This window comes from Gymnoscopelus braueri (genome assembly GCF_963280865.1).
Source record: "Gymnoscopelus braueri genome assembly, chromosome: 13".
Lineage (NCBI taxonomy): Eukaryota > Metazoa > Chordata > Actinopteri > Myctophiformes > Myctophidae > Gymnoscopelus > Gymnoscopelus braueri.
In genome coordinates this window covers 46777214-46799094 of record NC_137615.1, presented here as the reverse complement: position 1 = coordinate 46799094, position 21881 = coordinate 46777214, and the positions used below count along the sequence as shown (strand labels likewise).

Genomic DNA, 21881 nt, shown 5'->3' with positions numbered 1-21881 from the left:
TCACTGTGGTTGCAGGCTGTGTGGTTGCACTGCCTTTGACAGACCACCGAGGCTCTAAAATGTGTAGCACCTGAATGTTTGCAATGTTCGCATCAACAGGATGTGTAGCTCGGGTACGTCCAGGGCCGCATTAAGGCCCCTCAGGGCCGTGGAACTACACCAAATCAAAGGCCCCCCCTCAACATTAATCGGACAATATTTGGTGCGTTCACGCGCACGTGCGTTTGGTGCACGTGCCACCGCCAGCACGATCGGTGCCGACACAGGCACTCGGCACAGCCTTTCCAACTTCAGTCTATGCTATAACTACAGTGTCTATCATTACAAATTACATTTATTATTAAGGAGGTTACTTTATGGTCATTACAGTCGTAGGCTACATATGGTGATGAGATGGGTAACAAATGTTTCATATTTATTTTCTTATTCTTCATAAGAAATTCAACAATTCAAGTTTAGAATTGACTGTAAAAAAGCCAACTGAAAAATGTTGGCCTAAAATGTCATTTTAAGTTGTTAAGACATTAAACTATAAATTATTAACATTGAGGCAAAAACTTAAGTTAGACCAGCACACCTAACTAGTTGTATGTTGCAACATCACTTTGTGAGTTTTACAAACTAACTTGTTTCAGTTTGGAGTCAGTACAAGAGGAAAAGTTCTGCTAACTCATGAGTCCTTGTTGAAAAAAGGCGCAAATACCAACTTTCTGTTAATTGAAGAACTCCGCCCACATTCTCCATTTTATTCTTTGGAGCTGCATGAATGCACATCTCTTCTGGAGCAGCTGAATCCACATCACTTTCACTGTAAGTTTGAACCTACTTTTCATTTAAGTTAAACAATGGTGTCACTATTGATGGTGTGATAAAGAAATCGATAAGTTGGGCAGGCATTACCGACAGTGAAAGAGAGATGAATGATGCAGGCTAGTCCCCACACTCTCTCCCCAAACACACACACCACAGAGCGGACAACATGACAGAGAGGCCACGGTGGAGACAGACAATTTGCACCAGGTTCAGTGAAAAATAACATTTTATGTCAATTTATGCTCAAATGTAACTGTAAGAATCTTCTATGGTAAAGAGACAATCCTATAATCCTGTAACATTGAGCAAACTGTCTGTCTGCATCTCAATGCGTTTTGCAACTGATCTTAAATATGGACATGTACACTGTACTATTATCAGTCTTAATTTAACTAAAAATGTCCAAAATGGACACATTTTGTTTGATTTAGACCTGTATGTATCATGGAATAAAAACCATGCATGCGTTGAGGATTTTGTTGTGCAAGTTTGCATGGATTGATTAGCCGTGATACATGATCTGTCATGAATGGATGAACTTCAATCTGGTGTTTGCAATTTCTCCATTTACAACCTGTACATCTACATAACCATTCATATTTCAAATATAAAGTGCTGACCCCATGGCCATGGATGTTACAATTATCTACGGGTCCTCAGAAGTACCCGTATATTCCATATTGTTCAATAAAAAGCATTTTAATCCGATCGGTGGCCATTTTCTCCGTTTTTTTGCCACGCTTTCAACTATGCACCTATCGGTTGGGAGGTGTATTGCACTCTAATACATTATACCTCTGTTAGAAAATGGCCACCGATCGGATTAAAATGCTTTTTATTGAACAATACGGAAAATACGGGTACTTTTGAGGACTAACGTCCGTAGTATAACATCCGTGGCCATGAGATAAGCACTTTATATTTGAAATTTGAACGTTTATGTAGATGTACGGGTTGTAATGGAAAAAGTGCAAACACCAGGTTGAAGTTCATCCATGACTGTCGTGACGCAGGTAGACCAACGTCATATGACGTGAGTTATAGCAAGCGTGGTTTATACTTCGTCGTATGGTGGTGTCGCGAGCCGAAAATAGACGATCTTCAAGCTCACTTGTGGCACATGATCATCCACAAAGACAAAGTTATAATTTATGATCTTGTAGATCGGCTATTTTCAGCTCAACACAGAGCATAAATACCGTTTCACCAGATGCAACACTGAAGTCAATTAATAATCATGCATTGTGCATCATCAGTTAACATTAAGAATGTGATGTAACACTAATCCTGAGTGTTAATTTAAGATCATCAGTGTTAATTTAACCCTTAGAGTGTACAAATGGAACCAAATGTACCTGTAAGGGTCCATTTGGTTACACATGGATAAATTATGTAAAGGAATTTACTGTCTAGCATCATATGGGGGTTTAATTCTTAAAGTATCTGGTTCAAGAGGAAGTGCTCTAACCTAAAAAAAAATGAAATGTTTAATTCATATTTGATATTTAGCCAATATTGTATTTCCTAGTCCCCTCATTAAGGTAACAGTTTCCCCATTTGTACTACTTCCAGACTAGTTTTGGTACTGTTAAAACATTAAAGGATAGGTCTGTACAAAAAGGGAGGGTGAAAAAGCTATTTTTCACTTTCAAACATGTTTGGGGTCATTTTAATGTGTACTCTGGCTTTTGATAGCACCCGTTTTTAAGTTGCTTCATTCAGTATTTAGATATTTGATATTCATTTGATCAGACACGCCCCCTTCCTATACAAACCCATTGTAACTTAAATTTTGATGTATTCATTGAAAACACCCTGCCTTGGTTCTGGTGACTGTTATTGTCCTTCTAATGCGTGAGGGGGCTGTGTCCTTTCAATAACTTTTTTCATTTGTTTTATTGTATTCTTTTATTATATTTTGTGTCTGTGTTCCAGAAAATCTGACGGCCTTCCCTTGTATCCCCGATACTGTCATCAGAAGCTGTTCAGGACCTGTCTTGTGAGTGGCTTATTATACTTTTATTAAACATAGACTCCACGTTTCTTTGATTTTATTTATGCTGTACTTGATTTAGATTTTTTTCCCCAATGTCCTCTTTCTGGTGTAATTGGTGTCATGTACTGTATAATTTGGGTTTTGTACTGTATAAACTTGTTTTGCAATAGTTGGAATCATTTTAGAATAGCTTTGTGTGAGCCATAGCATTTTAATGACAAATAGCTTGCAGTTGATGTGTTGACCATTTCCTGTTTGTCATCACAAGGAAACTGAGGAGGAGCAGACACAGGGCATCATTGTGGCGATGATAGTTCAGCTCTTTCGCCCAGAGTCCAGAACGTTGCTGTTATCGTCCTTCAAGATCTCCCTGACCTACCAACGGCGGTGGCTTACCTCTTTGGGCTGATCTATGCTCTAAACCTCCAGTACCCAAAACAGCTGAGGTACACATTTGAAACAATTCAAAAGGTTTTCATGGGATTTAGAACTGATCTCTCAGCAAGGGTCAGATCCTAACAAAACAAAATGCGTGAGGGGGCCGTGTCTTTTCAATAACTTCTTTCATTTATTTAATTTTATCTCTTTATTATTTTTTTTTAATTGAAAAAAGACAATATCAGTCACCAGAACCAAGGACGGGTGTTTTCAATTAATTTAACATGGTTAAAATGGAGTTTGACGTTACACTGGGTTTGTATAGGAAGGGGGCGTGTCTGTTAAAATGAATAAAAAAGATCTAAATACTGAATAAAGCAACTTAAAAACTGGTGCTCACAAAAGCCTGAGTAGACGTTAAAATGACACCAAACATGTTTGAAACTGAAATATCCCTTTAAGTGTGTTAAGCAGTGTCTGTAATTATTAATTAATAATTAATTTGCAATTTTAAATTTGTCTTTATAGGAGCAATGTCAATTTAAAAAGTTGTTTAAAATGGTTGTATTGTTTGTACAGAGTATAGCTGTTAACAATAACATTAAATTGATAAATATTTAAAACGTATTAGGTTGGGCAAAATTCTTCAGCTCAAATTATTTTATTTGCTTAGCAAATTTCAGCTCATGTTGTCACCTTTGTCTTACAGATTTACATGCATTGCAAATTCTGCAAATTCAACCACGCTAATGAATCTGTTGTAGTGAAACACTACAGTCTTCACCACAGAGGAGCAAACTGGCCTTGCATCCACACAGACTGCGTGTGTGCACCTTCAGGACCATCGGTGCATTGAAATCACACCTGTCAAGATTGCACCGGACTGTCCCAAGGCAAGAAAACTCAACATTTTACTGCTGGTTGTGTGAATTCAAATACATTTGCTCTAAAAAGAACATATTAAAACATTTAAACACCTGGGGTGTGTTGCCCATTCTCAGGATGCAGCTTTGAAACCAACCTCGCCAACAGCTTTACTGCAACCATAGTAGTTAACCCTGTACAAGTGGCCTTTGTTGGCAAAAAGCTCACTTCTTGGTACCTGGAACATTTTAGGTCCTATGAGCTTGTGGAGAGCATCTATGCAGATACCGAGATACTGGATCCTGAGGCTCTCAACAGCTATCATCCGTTGACTGCATACACAGTGGGAGGGAAGGTGCTGGTGACTCCAAAAGCGTGCCTTCTCCATTGAAGGGACACAAAATGGTAAGTAGGAAAAAAATATATTTTCTTTCTTCCATTCAAATCAGATGCTTATATTTAAATGCTCTTCCAAACTGTTAAACCACGACCACTTAATCATTTAAAATAGTATATGAAGAAGCACATTTCTGACTTATTGCAGGTAGTACTGACAAAATCTAGGGTCTCTGCGGGTCCACTAATATTTGTGGAGCTGACTGTACCAGGACATATATAATATGGCCTCCCTGTGGACCCCCATTTGATAACAGAAATCTTACCACACGATTTGTTCAAAAATAGGTTGTACATTTATTTAATATTTATTCTTAAAAAGATCTTTAAAAACATTGAATTCAACGTTGATACCTGCAGACTCACTGAAAGTCCTTACTGCCTTGTTTATTAATTTCATTTTCTGAAAATTGTCTTCTTTTCCCCTTTTTTCTCATCTAACACAGGGTTTATTACTGCTGGTGAAAATCTCCCCAAAAATGTCACATAAAGTGGTGCTTCCTCAAGTACCTGAATCAGTTGAAGATTTGCAAGGCATTCTTCGTGAAAAACTTCAACTTCAAGGAAGCTTTACACTACAGTTTGAGGACCCAGCCTTTAATAACATTCCCTGTAATCTGTTTGATATCAAAGAATTGCCACCTGAACATGTCATCTTGCACATTCTTTAGGATGAGCCACTGGTACAAGTTGCCCTGCAAGAATCAGACTCTTCGTCTTCCCTGGACACAGCCAGTTTAACCTCCACAGAGTCACCCCAGAGTCCCTCAGCTTTTATCAGGAATTACATGCAAAGTGTGTCCGAGTGGCCTTCCCCTTTCCCCATTCCAGACTTCTCCCATGATGTGGAATTGAAGTTACGCAAAGGCAATGAGGCATATGAGAAGACCAAGAAAGCTATCATCCTGACAAGAGACATGAAGATTGACATTTTGGATAAGATTGCAAAAGCAATGTTTGACTTTGAAGTGAAAGCCAATCCTACACTAGACCAGACTGAGTCTGTTGCTTCTGCTCTCATCACCAAACACCCCTGCCTACGAGAACCAAGTGGTGAAACAGGGTATGATGAATGGAAAAAAAGCATAAAATACAAACATTTGAATTACAGGTCCAAGCGACGTGAGGCAGGCTGTGCTGAGGTCAGCATTAACCGCAAAAGAAGGAGCAATGAAGGTGATGGTGCAGGTCCTTCCTTGAAGAGACCAAAGAGATAAACCATGTCCCTGACCATCCAGATACTGATGACTCGCTGGAGGACGAAAGACTTACCATGGTTGAGGAGTTTAAGAAGAAAAATAAAAATGTTGCACTCATAAAGCAACAGATGGAACTGACTTTCTCCCTGAGGCGCAGGGAGATAGTGGAGATGCAGCCCATGGTGTCAGAGGTTCAGGAGCGGTGGCCTGCTCTGTTTTCCCAGTCAGAGGTAAGCAGCTGAGCAAAGAATGTTATGTTGTGTTTCTGATTTAATCTTTGAAAAATAAGAATCTCTAGTTGCTTACATCTGTTGATAACATGCATATTGGGATGTTGTGTTTGACTTTGTATTGAAGATTTAAAGTGGTTCTAAATGTTTTCAACAGATCATGGAAGAGTTTCATCGGATCACCAACAAGAACCTAATGGATGACTTCAGAGCAGCCATTAGTCAGCACACTCCAGGGCTCCTTAGACTGTATCGGGCCAGAAGCACAGCTTTTCCACCTGAGATGGATCGACTGCTGGACAAGCTGGATAATGAGGTACATTTCAGACATAATACCATTTCTCTGGACATTATGGACATAAATAAAAACTACAAAACAGGTTCTTGAATGCATAAATGTTGCTATAGAGTTTAATGCTGATATTCCTTTTAAGGTGTGTACTCAATAGGTTGTTGTACCATATCAGTTTCCCATGGGCAGCATGTTTTCATATTTGCTCGGAGCTTTCTACATGCAATTTACTACGCGCGTGTGTGTGTGTGTGTGTGTTCCAGACATCTGACATCATAGCACATCGGCAGACTGTAGCCTTGAAGGGCCTTCCCTTGTATCTCCGAGACTGTCATCAGAAGCTGTTCAGGACATGTCTTGTGAGTGGCTTATTATACTTTTATTAAACATAGACTCCATGTTTATTTGATTTTATTTATGCTGTACTTGATTTCGATTTTTATTCCCACTGACCTCGTTCTGGTGTAATTGGTGTCATATACTGTTTAATATGGGGTACATTTTTGGTGGAGATGGAAATGTTTAATATGTCAAACACATATGCTTGTTTATGCAATATTAATTGCATAGTAATAGCTTTGTGTGAGCCATAGCATTTTAATGACAAATAGCTTGCAGTTGATGTGTTGACCATTTCCTGTTTGTCATCACAAGGAAACTGACCCAGAGGAGGAGCAGACACAGGGCATCATTGTGGGTATCCTAACTGTGTTGGAAGATGATAGTTCAGCTCCTTCGCCCAGAGTCCAGAACGTTGCTGTTATCGTTGAACAACACATCGTCCTTCGAGATCTCCCTGACCTACCAACGGCGGTGGCTTACCTCTTCGGGCTGATCTATGCTCTAAACCTCCAGTACCCAAAACAGCTGAGGTACACATTTGAAACAATTCAGAAGGTTTTCATGGGACTTCAAACTGACCTCTCAGCAAGGGTCAGATCCTTACAAAACAAACTACTTCAGTGAATCCAGCACACTTAGCGAATGGTACTCTATTCTCTCTCTGCTTTTTCTGTTCTTTATCTCAAGTTCTCTCTCTTCTCTACCCTTTTCCCCTTTTCTCTCTTATCTCCTGTTTTTCTGTAATTCTTATACTGCCATGTTTGAGGTTTTTGTTAGATGAATAGTTTTGGATAACTAGTTATGTATGCAAATTTATTTCTACCTGCTTGATCTCCCAAAATGTTACCTCATCACATTTAGTGTTCAATATGTGATGCATGCTAGTATATATGGGTGTCACAACACTTCCAATCCTCATCGATGTGATTTTCTTTTATTATCGGTCTAATCATGGTGGTTTTAGGTAACCCCAGGAAACCCAAGTTGTTGTGAACCCTTCTGGTATATGTGGCTCTTCTATAACTGCAGTGTGCTCTCTTCACATCAAACAAACAGTTATGGATCTCAGCACTTCCCATTTAATTGGACAGGAGGATCTGTATGTTTTTTGATAATAAAAAAAAAGGTTTGAATATACATGTTGCATTTGTAATTGTTTATTTGACGTATTGGTCCTAACTGTTGCAGTGCAATTTAAATTTACTCTACATTGTTCCACTAAATTAAGTGGGTATTATTGATAGATTTAAATGACTCAAACTTGGTTTGCATTATTATTACTATCATCATCATCATCATCATCATCATCATCATCATCATCATCATCATCATCACCACCATTACCATCATCACCATCATCATTATTATTCTTATTATTATTAGTAGTGTTGTTGTTGTTATTATAATTATTAAAGTTGACAGATGGTATAATTTAATGTTGATACAATATGAAATTATAAGTAAGGGGAACTGAGAATTGAAAGTTGAACAAACTCAAGCAAAACGTAAAAGTTTGAGTTACATAAGTAAGGGTTCAAAGTTGATACAATATAAAATTATAAGTTAGGCCAACTGAGAATTGAAAGTTGAACAAACTCTTCAAAGTTGATACAATATAAAATTATAAGTTAGGCCAACTGAGAATTGAAAGTTCAACAAACTCTTCAAAGTTGATACAATATACAATTATAAGTTAGGCCAACTGAGAATTGAAAGTTCAACAAACTCTTCAAAGTTGATACAATATACAATTATAAGTTAGGCCAACTGAGAATTGAAAGTTGAACAAACTCAAGCAAAACCTAAACATTTAAGTTTGATTGTCTAACTTAAAAGTTTGGTGAAGTTTGTTGCCTTAAAATTTTAAGTTTTCTCAACTTTATTTTTTTTACAGTGTGAGAAAACAATACTCAGCAGAGATGGGAAACGTACTACTCACTCACTTTCTTTACTTAAAGCGACTTTAGTAAAAGTACTCATTCAACTAATTACTCAAGTAAAAGTACAAAAGTACAGGCTCTGAAATGTACTTGAAAAGTTAAAGTAAAAAGATCCCCACCAAACATGTGACAATCATGCAAGTAGACCCACCTCTTTAAGTCTACCGCAGTGGTTCTCAACCTTTTTACCACCTCAGAAAATAATATTATGGCTCACCATTATGACTGACTGATGTTAAAATACAGTAGCGTAGACCTACTACTCCATCCTATTCAGCTATTTGCACAGTACAAATGTATTAAGAATATGTCATTTAGATTTTCACAGTGTACATTATGGTAGCACTAAGACAGACAGACAGAGTCACAGAGATGACATTAACAACCGTGAGCTACATTATTCAAACACAGCACGTGAGATACAGTCTAAGCCTACTTCAAACAAACACACACACACACACACACACACACACATCTTCATTGTAAGATTAACTCACCATGCTGCGCCGGTGTTCAAAGAGTTTAACACACGGCACTTCCAAAGTTTGTACAATGTTTAAGTCACAGGAGCTGGTTTTCATATCGTAAATATGAACGTTGGCCCAAATGTTGCGTTTAATCCACATGGTTCTTGTTTATATTTGTGTTGCTGTCACAGACCATGATAGCAGAGTCATAGCCTACTGGTTAACAGAAACAAACTTACGCTAAAAGCGGAGGATTTCAAAATAAGAGCCGCTTCTAAAGATTAGTCGACAGTAGTTTTATTTTTTTGTCTACTTACAGGAAGTAGAAGTGACACATCAGTACCAGCCACGGTATGCAAGAGGTTTGCGTCTGTTCTGCCGCGCAAGGCGCAACATTAAAACTAAAGCAACATATGTTTCTAAATATATATAATTCACACAGCAGGGCCCGAATGTATACATTTTTATAAATAGTAATAGTAAGAATATATATAATATTATAATAAAATAATATAAATTTAAAAAAATAAATAAATAATTTATATATATTTTTAATACATAATTCACACAGGGCCCCTGCAGGCTCAGGCCGTGGAACACAAGTTCCACTAAGTTCCGCGGTTAATGCGGCCCTGGGTACGTCTTTGAAAGGTCTCTCAAAGAGTGGTTCCAGTCGACAGTTTTAGTTTTGTCCAGACAGGAAAAGACCCCATTTGAAGTTTTAAAGAATATAAACTTAACCGTTGGTGCCTTAATAGGCTACTTGAAGTGGGCTGATGTGGGATTTTGCAAGCACAGTACATTATTCATAAAAGTATTGTACTTCATAATAGGTCAGTCACAATAGGGTAACTAGAAAAAGTGCTCCTCGGAGCACAGTCCGCCAGGTCAGGGGCCTGTTCCTCAAAAGGTGAATTAGAGCTAAAGCCTGGCTTTACCACCTATCCTGGCTTAATTTAGCCAGGATTAGAGCTGAGTCGGTTCCTCAAAAGGTGAATTATCTTGAAGATTAGTTTAGCCAGTTCACCCTGGCTAAGTTTAGCCTTATCCGATTCCTCAAAAGAGAATTGAAGCAAGCCTAGCTTAGTTACCATGGCAATTTAGCTGTGAAGTTAGCCTGGTCAGGAGCAGGCTACAGCCAAGCTTTATTAATCCAGTGCCTTGTTCTTCAAGTTTTGTGAAATAGCTGTTAGTCCAATGACTCCAATCATAAACCAATGAGTTTGGACCCCCGGCCGCCAAAAGGCAAGCTTTTCCCTTGTAGATCTTCGATTTTAGAAATTTGAAATTAGAAAATTATTCTAAGTGTTTATAATTATAATTCCAACATTCACTTAAACTCCTTATGTTTAAACCTAACTGAATTATATATTTATGGATTTGTATATAAATTAATTGCATATTTTTGGACAACTTGTGCATTTAATTTGTCGGCAATACTTTGCCACGCTTTCTCCCTGGATCTATATTTATTGCGGCCGTGTTTCCTTTCTTGCTTATTATAAATTTTACTTCCTTGTAAGATTCCATGAGCTGCTGCAGTGCTGCTGTTCAGCCACAGAGAAGAACGCCGCTCTGGTTTTGGGCTCCATGATTGGTCAAGTTCAAGGATTCTGCTATCGACTTTCATGGTCTTTTATAGAAATAAGTGAAGCCTGGCTTCATTATCCTGGCTCGACACAGCCTGGCTTGACAAGGCCTAGCTCGACAAAGTCGCTCCTTTTCAGCCTGGCTTGGCGTTCCAGGAACCGAATAAACCAGGCTATACGGACCCGACTTTGTCAAGCCTGGATTTGACTTAAATCCAGGCTTATTTAATTCACCTTTCGAGGAACAGGCCCCAGGTAGGTTATTGTGGGCCAGCAATGTTCAGAATTCGCCAATCAGGATGGAATATGACAAATCGGACAGATCCATCTTGATCACTTGACTATACCGATTTGTGTGATATTTGGACAACATTTGTAGAATATAAAGAAAGTTTTTGTAAAAATCGTTATAGAGCAATGTTAAAAGGGTGGCATTTGTTCTTCAACATAGTGCGAATGTGTGTGCAAAGTTTCACCGCAATCGGACAAAACGGGCCACTCCTGCAAACTTTAGATGTCAATCTTAGCCAAGAAGACCCGTCTTGATCACATGACTATAGAGATCATGTGTACTAGCTGATTTGTGTGAAATTTGGATAAAATCTGAAGGAGTGACATACAGTAAGTCAGGTGGCGTTATCAAAGGCAGATGTGAAAAATGCAGGGAAAAGGTTTTTTCTTGGCCTCTAGGGAGTGCGCATACAAAGTTTTACACAGATCGGTGCAGTTATAGGTAAAACACGAATCAGCCTGTTATAATGCCACCAAGAGGCTGATTTGAAAAATGTCTTTCTCGGCCTACAGGGAATGTGCATGCTAAGTTTCACGGAAATCGCATGCCGTGTTCATGATTTGAGGCATTTTGCATCCTTGCAAACTTTGGAAGCCAATCTTAGCCAATCAGGATGGAATAGGAAAAATCCAACAGACCCGTTTCATTTAATTGCTATAAAGATACTTTGTACCGATTTGTGTGATGTTTGGACAAAATCTGTAGGAGTACTGTCAAAAAAAATTGTTTTGCAAAAATCAGCCTCCTGGTGGAGCTATAACGGTCCCATGTGAAAAACGTGGGGCAGAGGTTCTGCTCTGGCATCCAGGGAGTGTGTGTGCACAGTTTCACTGCGCTCAAGCCAACGGTGCCGGAGATTAGTTGATCACAGACGGACACACACACGGACGGACGGACGGACGGACAAGGTGCAAAACACAGTCTCGGCCATGCCGTCGGTCTGGCGGAGATCCGGCCCTTTGACAAGCTCAATCCGGCCCGCCAAGTCCTCAAAGAAAAACTAAATGACCCCCCCAAATAATGTACATTCTAAAAGGCTGCCGTATGTTAATGGTTTTGATAAATAATTATTTAACTCGTCTCCAATTAATAGTAATTAATATTTACCATTTCAGTACAATACCGGCTTTTCTCCATACAGTACGTATGTACTCAAATGTTTTATGTTTATAATGTAACAGTGAAACAGTAAACCTTGATTCCATATTTATAACATAATGCAATGTGTTTTATCAGTGACCTATGGAGTGGTGCATACCAGATAAGATAAGATGCTGTACACATTCATATTATATGGCATTGACGTGGATTGTTGTATGCAAGTAATCTTTATATTGTAAGACCAGAGTACACCAGAGTGATACAGTAGCCTACAGCTGTAAAAATTCCACACAAAAAAAGCATTTTGTAACTGAAAAGTATTGTTGTGAAACAAGTACCTTATTGTAAAGTAGTCTGGTATGTCTACCATATTCATGCAGTTTTAACATAATTCAGCACTATGTGTTTCAAGTTTCAATTCAATTGTACCTTCACTCACTTTATCGAAGTCAGTATGGCCCTCTGGAAATAAATACTGCCCACCCTTGCGCTAGGGTATATATAATTGGTTAAAATTCACACAAATTCAACTCGGTCTGAGTCATTGCTAATTCCTGCCTTAGAGAGAGTGTAACAATGCAAGTGCCATCAAAATGTGAGTTTTTTCATAAGCCTGTGCAGTAGTACACTACGGAGAGAGGCACACATAGAGGACTGGTCTTATCATGCTGGTCCATTTAATTTGTAATACTTTCATATTGACTGTGACTGGTCAGCTGGATGACACACTTTGGCCAGTATCCCCTGTTCACATCTACATCCATCCAAAACAACAATGCTTCACAAATCTTCTTCCAACTCGGGTTTAGGGTATGGTTTGCAATCTGTTTACTCAAATAATTTGTCCGTAGATCATCCTGCAATAGCAATACAGCAGATTATCTAAGAGAGTGTGTTTACTATCATCATTTTCTGTTTTAATAATGGTAAAGGTTATGTTTATGTAGATGTCTTTACAATTTGTCGTGATTATAAACATCTAATGCTCTTCCTCTGACCACTCCTGCAAACACACGCACCCCATTCAGTGGCTAGCTTTGTATCATAACTGTAAGGTCCTTACACACTGGGAGCGTGACGACTAAACAATGCAAAAATGTGTGTGAATATTTCACATCAAACTATCAATTTGGTGACGCCTCATTCATACAGGTGTGATAGATAGTGTGCGCTATATATCATGTCTGGTATAGCAGTGTTGACTGGTTCTGCTGCAGTCAGGTCACAGGGAGATTCATGACTTCAGTCTGAGAGAATACAGAACATTAAGGGTTGTGTAAAAGATTATCATAATGATGCTTGGAATTGGATAGCATAGAGTTATGAAAGAGATTAATATAAAATTCAAATTCAGTGACAGTCATGACACACCTGCAAATCCATAGCTCTTTTCAATAGTTAGTTACCCAAACTCAATCAGTTGATCAACCAATTAACCAACGATGATTAAGCTCCAATATCAATACGAGTGATAACACAGTTAACATAGGTTGTCAGTCAAGACTGTTTATTAAAAAAAAAGTGGAAAGAATACAATATGCAATTTAGTAACAAAATCAGTACAAATCAGTTATGTAGCTACAATGTCTACAATGCTGCTACTCTGAAGAGCAGAACAAAAATAACTTTTACTCTTACGTAGCTGTACACAAAAAATAACAATACAGACGACCTTGTAACCTAGTATGTAGGGAAGTGCATGTGAATGGAAAATAAAGAACGATTAAATTATAAATCAAATAAAACCAGGAGCACATGTGGGAGCAAACATACAGAGCCTGTCTCCTGAGCAGCCAACCAGGTGAAGCTCCTCCCACTAACGTCGCCCACGCTGCTGCCTCTTCCTGAATGGCGACATTAGCACAACCAGTAAGTAACAGTATACAGTAGGAGCATCACACAACCAACACAACAACCAATCAATAAAGTGGTGATTATGAGGTCATACTTATGAGGTTGTGCTGTAGATGGTGTCATGACATCATATGTATCCTGATTGATGGTGGCTGGTTGGAGGATTTGATAGGTGGAGTCTGGACCTGTGGTGTGTGCACCTGCATGCTGCTGTCTCTTCCTGGAAGGAGAGGAGAGCACAACCAATAGGAAGTCACAGTAAGAAGGACGTCATTCAATTAAAACAACAACCAATCAATAAAGTGGTGATTATGAGGTCATACTTATGAGGTTTTGTTGTAGATGGTGTCATGACATCATATGTATCCTGATTCATAGTGGCTGGTTGGAGGCTCTGATAGGTGGAGTCTGGACCTGTGGTCTAGAGGAGGGAACCGAGAATGTTCAATTTGTCAAGTACATTTTTCACACACCCAGAAGTTGTCCTCTGCATTAAACCCATCTTTTAACTGCAACAGTGGGAAGTTATTGAACAGTGTCCTGGGAACAGTTCAGTCAACAGGGTCAGTGTCAAACATTACCATGTCCCTTTTAATCTTAAGTCATGGCAGCAAGTGAAGTTTTGGCATTCATGTTAATTGACTATGTTTAGCAATTTGTCCTATTTAATTAAATGGTCCCAGGTGAGAGGCCAGATTAACTACAGCTAAATAATAATATAAATTTAGACAATGGTGCCAACTTCTTACTTCTTATTTGTTTATGATTGGTAATTTATTAAATTTTGGAGACTTTCTTTTGTTTGTTTTTTTCTCACATCACTTTTCAAAAAAATGTGACAGCAGACACTCAGCTTGAATTTTCATTTTGTTTCTCTCCATTATTCAGCATAATTTTATTTTAATGGCCGTGGCTAGCGATTCAGGGGCTGGAACCAGGCTAGCTTGGAGGTAGAGTGAATATTAAAGTTTGGTCCATATACATGTTACTGATTAGAGATTATTTTATATTTTTGTAATCAGTTCATTATTTCCTGCGTAATCGATGAATAAAACTGACTTGTGTAAATTGGAACATTGCATTGCGCGATGCTTAACTTGCCTTCTTTAAATAAATTAAATAGACTACCATCTTATATAAACACAATTGGCACAAGGAATTGACAATTGACACTCTCCCTTCAGCTGATTATAGTAAAATTAGAATCACAGAGATTTGTTGACAATGATAGCCTGTAGAGAGAGGTGCGTGCCTGTAGGGGATTTTGCTGTAGGCTGCGGCTTTGTGGGTGGATAAAAAAAAACTCCTTATTCACTTTGGTGGGTAACGCACAAAGTAACGTAGTGTCATTTTAATAATATATTACAGCTTCTCCTTGTAGTAATGCGTTATATTACCCGTTACCGCAATTCGGTAATATATTACGTAACGGCGTTACGTTACTAACGCACGTTACCCAACACTGTCCATAACTGATGTGAGATCAGTTCAAGTCATATTATCAAACACGAGTCACTGGATTCAGATGCTTGAATTATATTTACCTGATTACTTGATTGATTGACAGCTGTCTGGTCATGTCCACAATGAGATGAAATGTTCAGAGTTCCTGCAAAGTAAAGGTAGTGAAAGGGTTAGCCGCAAAACAATGTTATTATAGGTTTATCAACCAGACTTAAAAGGAAACTATTTTGTACAGTAATCTAAATTATTCATTTTACAAGTACAGCTGAGGAGGCGGGGCAAGAAAAATAAATACTGCATAATACAGTATACACATTTCCCTTGCAAGAGATTTTTTTTTCTCTAAGGGACTTTACTTACTTAAATAGTTTAGACTAGAGTGAATCATGCCAGAGTCGTATGCTGTCTCCACAGTCTCCCCCTCAGTTTTCGTCCTCATAAGTTTCAGTAATACACTAGCAAAATACAACACATCCCTTTCAGTAATTAAAAACAGACTACTATGACAGCCATAAAGAACACTTAATGCATTATAATGTGTGTGTGTGTGTGTGTGTGTGTGTGTGTGTGTGTGTGTGTGTGTGTGTGTGTGTGTGTGTGTGTGTGTGTATATATATATATATATATATATATATATATATTATTAACCTTGAATTTAACCTTGAATTTACCTTGATTGGTGCAAATAAGAATGACAATCATGATCACACAGCACACCAACAGTAACCACGGTACAATGACAAGTGGATCCAACTTTTGACCTGGAATCAGATAAAAACTGTTCATGACTGACTGACAATACAGTACAGTACCCTTATAACAACTACACAATGTGAATATAATATAATACCATTTAATACATTATTATATAAAACAATACAATATTAATACAATTTTCATGACTTTCATAATGTTTCCTTTTTTACTTTTGAGTAAAATTTTGTTAATGGACAAGCATTAATGTCAACATCAACATTACAAACAATTTCAGTTAAATGGAAAATGTATAGTCGATGTTATAGGCAGCGCTATGCTGCTGCCTATAACATCTCATAAAACATGTCACCACCAGATCAATTAAAATGAATTTACAAAGTCATCGTTTACAGTATTAGGCCTGCACTTTGTTATTCTACAGTCTAAACTTGACCACCACTGGCCCCTGTGTTTTCATTAACATTGATTGTCCTAATTAGATACAGCTATGCCTGGATATATATATATATATATATATATATATATATATATATATATATATATATATATATATATATATATATATATATATATATATATATATATATATATACTGTATATATATATATATATATATATATATATATATATATATATATATATATATATATATATATATATATATATATATATATGTATGTATGTATGTATGTATGTATGCATATCCTACTTATCTCCAGTTTAGCTCCTTTGCCAAAGACGATCTCTCCACATGCAGCTACAGCACAGTAGTACATCCCAGCATCAGAGGAGAGGACACTGTCCTTGTAGAGACTGTACACACATCTCTGTGGACCTGAACCAGCCTCAGTTTCACATCCTCTACTCCTGTGCCAGTGAGATGAAACCACACCAGGATGAGACTCATTTGATCGGAACCAGAACACCTTGGATCCTGCAGAACACTGGTCACCATCTTCTCTACTCTCAGAGAGAACCCAGCACAGGAGGGTCACTGGGTCTCCAAGAGGGACCGGCCGGGACACTGGTACCAACGTCTGGTGGATGGTCCTCTCATGGTCAGACTCTGTGAATGGAAAATAATGTAGTACAATTTATTGCATGCAAGTGATATCAGAAAAAGTCAGACATAGAGACTGAATGTGACATACTGTACCGTTTACAATCACATATGTGCCTTTGTTATATTCCACACTCAATGATGATCTTTTCCCACAGAAGTATGTTGCTTCATCGTCTTTGTTGATATTTCTAATGGTTAGATTGTTGTCAGAAGCACTTAAGTTCACGATGAAACGTGAGTTGTTAAACTGTCCTTGTAGTACTGTTTTGTCAAGGCTTGAAGAAGAAACCTGTTGGAGCATACGCCCAGGACTTTGCTTATACCAGTATTGAAAAGTCCATCTTTTAATTCCCGGGCATCGTAAAGTGATGGTATCGTTGATTTTGACAATTCTCAAAGGGATCTGATGGGGAAGCTGAATCATGGCTGAAGAACAGAGGCCGAAAAGAGAGAAAACAAATATATTGACCAGTTTGGATAAAACATTTAAATAGAATTTGCAGGTAAAGCAAAGACCCCCAAAATAATAATAATTCTGTCTGGTGTTAGAAATGATTTCTTCCAGCCTTTTTTTCTAATATGCACAATGCAATGGAGCTTATGTGTTAAAAGGTTATACATTATCATCTAAATATGGGTCTTATAGTAGAATAGAAAATGCACTTACACACTGTTGTAAGAAGAAGCAGAACAAAGATTTTTTCGGTCATTGCGTTTTGACAGAAAGCTTTAGTCTGATGATCAAGGTTTACTTAGTGGAAAACTCATGTGACTAGTGGGAGGAACATGAGAGGGGGACTTCCGCTGAAACTTGGCCAGCCCAATTTGTACATATACAAAAATTTTGAAAATAACAATACAGACAATAATACATAAAATACAGGATGGTTGTGTAGGAGAGGAAAATAAACCCCTTCCCTAAAGGATGTATAACAATCAGCAAGCAGTAATTATACTAATGGAGAAGAAATGTGTGTGTGTGTGTGTGTGTGTGTGTGTGTGTGTGTGTGTGTGTGTGTGTGTGTGTGTGTGTGTGTGTGTGTGTGTGTGTGTGTGTGTGTGTGTGTGCGCAGTACAAGTGAGTGTATGATCATAGGAAGGTAGAGTAAAATGGAGAGAAAAACATTTTTATTATAGGCAATAGGCATATATTTAACAGGTGAATCCCACTGATATTACAAGGTCTCTTTTTTGAGGGAGCCCTGGGCAAGATAACAGCAATTACAGTGTGTAAAAAACAAACTTAAAATACAGTACAGTATAGTGAGCATACAGTGTGTGTTCATAGAACATGTGCATGTTGTGGTAACTTGCTATAGCCTACTACATGTTTGACTTCAAATAGCAGTATTAGCAGTACTTGTTAACCCATTGTTAGATTCTAGGCTTCTGTAAAGCTACTGACTGAACATTTTATTTTCTCTGATTTGAGGTATAGTGCAGTATTTTGGCTATACAGAAAGATAGAAAGGTCAACTTGGGCTCAAATTGAAGCTTTTGAATGTGGGACATGTTCTGTATACAAGAGAGGTAGTTATATTCACCATAAAGTGCTGGAAAATAATATTTGATGAGAATTTCACAAGCGGACAGCCATTTTTTGGGGGTTTCTGGGGATGTTGTGGGTGGTATTTCAAAATACAATGGTAGCAAGCGCCAGAATCCTATTTTGCTACTTACCGCTATGTGTCAGGATACTCCATGCCATGACAATTTATGTCATTTTAATACATTAATATGCCATTTACATAAATGTCGCCAGAGACATGTACCAAAAAAGGGGTTTTGGGGCCCCTGAGACCAAACGGTCCTGAGTTGGGGGTGTTCAGTATGAACTTGTGATAGGTATACGCTAACAGGAAATAATAGATTTATTTTTAGCAGAGAGCCTGGCTCCCGGACTATACAGAGTGTGCTATGGTTTGCATGTCAATGCCTTGCAAATAACAAGAAAAGTCACATGCAGCAGCTCACTGTGGTTGGCCATGTCTGCCTTTGACAAACCGCCAAGGCTCATAAATGTGTTGCCTGAACCTGAAAGTTGGTATGAACAGGATGTGTAGCTCTGGTACATCTTTGAGAGGCCAACAGAGGACAGTTTTAGTTTCATCTAGGGTCGGGGAAGAAAAGACCCCATTTGAAGTTTTAAATAATTTAAACTAACTCTCGCATTTTGCTTGTATTATAGGTTATTGTTGTGTACTGGGCTGATAGTGGCTGACGGGGACTTCCCATTTCATATTAGCTAAGTTAACTGACATTGGGGGTCTCCGGCTCAACAATGCATGACTGCAGACGTTCTGTTTGATAGCTGTTCAATAGGCTCTATGCACAGCAGCCATATTGCCTGAAATCAAGGCATATTCCTTCATAGGTGTTACCAATGATACAGGCTCTGTTCCATTCTGGTCAAACAGAGTCAGGGTGCTGATATTGTACACCAGTGGGTCTCAAATTGGGGTCCAGGGACCCTCATGGTTCCTTGGGGGGGTGTGTAACTCTGAAAGTGTACAAATGGAACGAAATGTTCCATTTGTAAACTTTCAGAGGGGCCTTGAAATTAAAATGTTGGAGAACCACTGTGCTGCACTAAATGGAACCAAGCCTTCATTAGTATTATTCGTAACACCTGTTAAAGAAGTAAGGAAGTGGCCCAACTTTTTGTAATTTTTTATCCCATGATAACCCTTTTTTCACCCGGTGGCAATTTTCTAAGTGATCCTGGGCGCTACACTCCCCCCACCAGCCTAGGGAGGTCAGGGCCGAGCTCATGCCTCCTTCAATGCATGAGAGCCAACTGACCTTCTTGTCACCTGACAGGGGGGAGTTTCCCCGGTAGGACGTAGCGCGTGGAAGGAACACGTTAGGCCGAAAGGAGAGATTATATTTTGCACCCTGTCCGTCCATCCGTCCGTCCGTCCGTTGTCATTCTGTCTGTGTACAGCTAATCTCCGGCACCGTTGGCTTGATCGCTGTGAAACTGCACACAAACTCCCTAGATGCCAGAGCAGAACCTCTGTCCGAAATTTTTCACATGGGCCTTTTATTGCGCCACCAGGAGGCTGATTTCTGCAAAACATTTTTTTTGACAGTACTCCTGCAGATTTTGCCCAAAAATCCCACAAATCGGTACACAGTATCTCTATAGTCATTAAACAAAACGGGTATTTCATTTTTTTCATATTCCATTCTGATTGGCTAGAATTGGCTTCCAAAGTTTGCAGGAGTGCTCCGTTTTGAACAAAATGCCTCAAATCATGAACACAGCATGCAATTTCCTTGCACACATATTCCCACTAGGCTGAGGAAGAAATGACAAATGAGCCTCATGGTGGCACTATAACAGGCCGATTTGTGTTTTCACTTATAACTGCACCAATCTGTGTAAAACTTTGTTTGTATGTGCACTCCCTAGAGGCCAAGGAAAAACCTTTGCCCTGCATTTTTCACATCTGCCATTTATAGCGCCACCAGTAGGCCGACTTATGTAAAACACATTTTTGGATATTAAGCCTTCACATTTTATCAAAATTTCATGCAAATCGGTACACATGATCTTTATAGTCATGTGATCAAGACGGATCTGTTAGATTTGTCTTATTCAATCCTGATTGGCTAAGATTAACATCTAAAGTTTGCAGGGGTGGCCTGTTTTGAACAAAATGCCGCAAATCATGAACGCAGCAACACATCCGATTACGGTGAAACTTTGCACGCACAGTCGCGCTATGCTGGGGAACAAATACCACCCTTTTAACATTGCCCTATTATAGCACCACCAGGAGGCAGAGCTTTAAAGCCTGAGACATATTAATGCCATTAACAACAGTTATTGTAGAGCAGAGGTGAGCAACAATGTCAAGCAAGACAGAGGCCCCAGGGGTTGTGAACAGGCCAAACAGACAGATTCAAATAACCCAAAACAGAGAGACACCTGTCCTTCCAAAAGGGGTCTCACGACACATTCTAGATTGTGCCCACATGGTGAAGAAAGCTTTCAGACAAACCACTTTCCAATCCACTTGACAGTGAGCAAGGAAATACTTAGTTTTGTTGTTACTATTGAGTCAATGTATTTATTTATGTATTAAGTAGCCTTCAGAAGAAGGGTGATAATGCACCTCGGCTCCGCCTCGGTGCATAATCACCCTTAAATTTCAATAATGACTAAATCCCCATACATTATCCCTTGCTTAATGTTGCCTGTACCAAATATATACAGTACAGTATAAACAAACATACACTGCATCAAGTAACTTGTGTGGTATTGCTTTAATCTTTTGAAAACAAAACAATATGCTAACGATTTATTCTATATACACTGCAATGCAAGAAATACACATGCTTTCTTCACAAGCACTGAAGCCACACACCACCTTTGTCAGGTTCTCCAACACACTTAAATTAATCAAACAAAACTATTCATGGTGTGGTCAGTAAAGTAAAAAGTCTAGCTATGTAAAGGATAAGTTCACTGTTTTTCAACCATATTACCCTGCTCTTTGTCTATATATTATTAAGAAAATCAGCTAATCATAGACTAGCATGGAATGCGGTTAAGCTCAGTGTCGGTGTCTTTGGCTTTTGCATGTGTACAAGGTGGATAGAATACATTTTTCTGGGACCTTGTCCTTTTAGGAACACATTTTTAACAATACTTTTTACTTAATTAAACGTAAATTAAAATATGCATGTCAGAACTTCAGCCACTTAAGCCTTATTCTATACTCCGTCATACAACATTGTCGCGGTTAACCCATTTAGACCCGAGGTCGATTTAAAAAAAAAGAAATCCTTTTGCTAAATACAGTACATAGCAACATCTAAAATGACACAGATGCTTTCCCCGTTTTAATGGCTTAAAATAGCCGATCTACAAGCTCA

The 21881-nt window shown here is 38.5% G+C and overlaps 2 protein-coding genes and 1 long non-coding RNA gene across 4 annotated transcripts; 1 reads left to right on the top strand and 2 right to left on the bottom strand.

Annotated features, from left to right (window-relative positions):
• The first annotated feature begins 5747 nt into the window (after nucleotides 1–5747).
• Nucleotides 5748–7494, top strand: LOC308097949 (uncharacterized protein). Its single transcript, XM_080446114.1, has 4 exons — nucleotides 5748–5876; nucleotides 6034–6192; nucleotides 6432–6527; nucleotides 6823–7494. Exons 1-4 carry the CDS (start codon nucleotides 5775–5777, stop codon nucleotides 7132–7134), a joined length of 669 nt encoding a protein of 222 aa, XP_080302240.1. The 5' UTR covers nucleotides 5748–5774; the 3' UTR covers nucleotides 7135–7494.
• A 5901-nt stretch (nucleotides 7495–13395) lies between these two features.
• On the bottom strand, nucleotides 13396–16384 carry LOC308097950 (uncharacterized protein). 2 transcript variants are annotated; one of them, XM_080446116.1, is made up of 6 exons: nucleotides 15889–16384; nucleotides 15578–15672; nucleotides 15298–15362; nucleotides 14077–14174; nucleotides 13848–13973; nucleotides 13396–13743 (listed from the first exon to the last, which is right to left on the bottom strand). In XM_080446116.1, exons 2-6 carry the CDS (start codon nucleotides 15654–15656, stop codon nucleotides 13716–13718), a joined length of 396 nt encoding a protein of 131 aa, XP_080302242.1. In that variant the 5' UTR covers nucleotides 15657–15672; nucleotides 15889–16384; the 3' UTR covers nucleotides 13396–13715. The 2 variants fall into 2 exon arrangements, with proteins under 2 accessions (XP_080302242.1, XP_080302241.1); XM_080446115.1 differs by lacking the exon at nucleotides 15578–15672 and having other exon boundaries at nucleotides 13397–13743.
• Nucleotides 16385–16645: 261 nt separating this feature from the next.
• On the bottom strand, nucleotides 16646–17726 carry LOC308097953. Its single transcript, XR_013934249.1, has 3 exons — nucleotides 17665–17726; nucleotides 17091–17423; nucleotides 16646–17000 (listed from the first exon to the last, which is right to left on the bottom strand). It is a non-coding gene; the product is annotated as an uncharacterized lncRNA (long non-coding RNA).
• Between the last annotated feature and the right edge of the window lie 4155 nt (nucleotides 17727–21881).

Coding starts and splice junctions, on each gene's coding strand:
- LOC308097949 (XM_080446114.1), top strand. CDS start 5,775: ATGGAACTGACTTTCTCCCTGAGGCGCAGGGAGATAGTGGAGATGCAG. Junction 6,193..6,431: donor TGGACAAGCTGGATAATGAG/GTACATTTCAGA, acceptor TGTGTGTTCCAG/ACATCTGACATCATAGCACA. Junction 6,528..6,822: donor AGCTGTTCAGGACATGTCTT/GTGAGTGGCTTA, acceptor TGTCATCACAAG/GAAACTGACCCAGAGGAGGA.
- LOC308097950 (XM_080446115.1), bottom strand. CDS start 16,003: ATGAACAGTTTTTATCTGATTCCAGGTCAAAAGTTGGATCCACTTGTC. Junction 14,175..15,297: donor TCAATCAATCAAGTAATCAG/GTAAATATAATT, acceptor TCCCTCCTCTAG/ACCACAGGTCCAGACTCCAC. Junction 13,744..13,847: donor TCTACAGCACAACCTCATAA/GTATGACCTCAT, acceptor GTCGCCATTCAG/GAAGAGGCAGCAGCGTGGGC.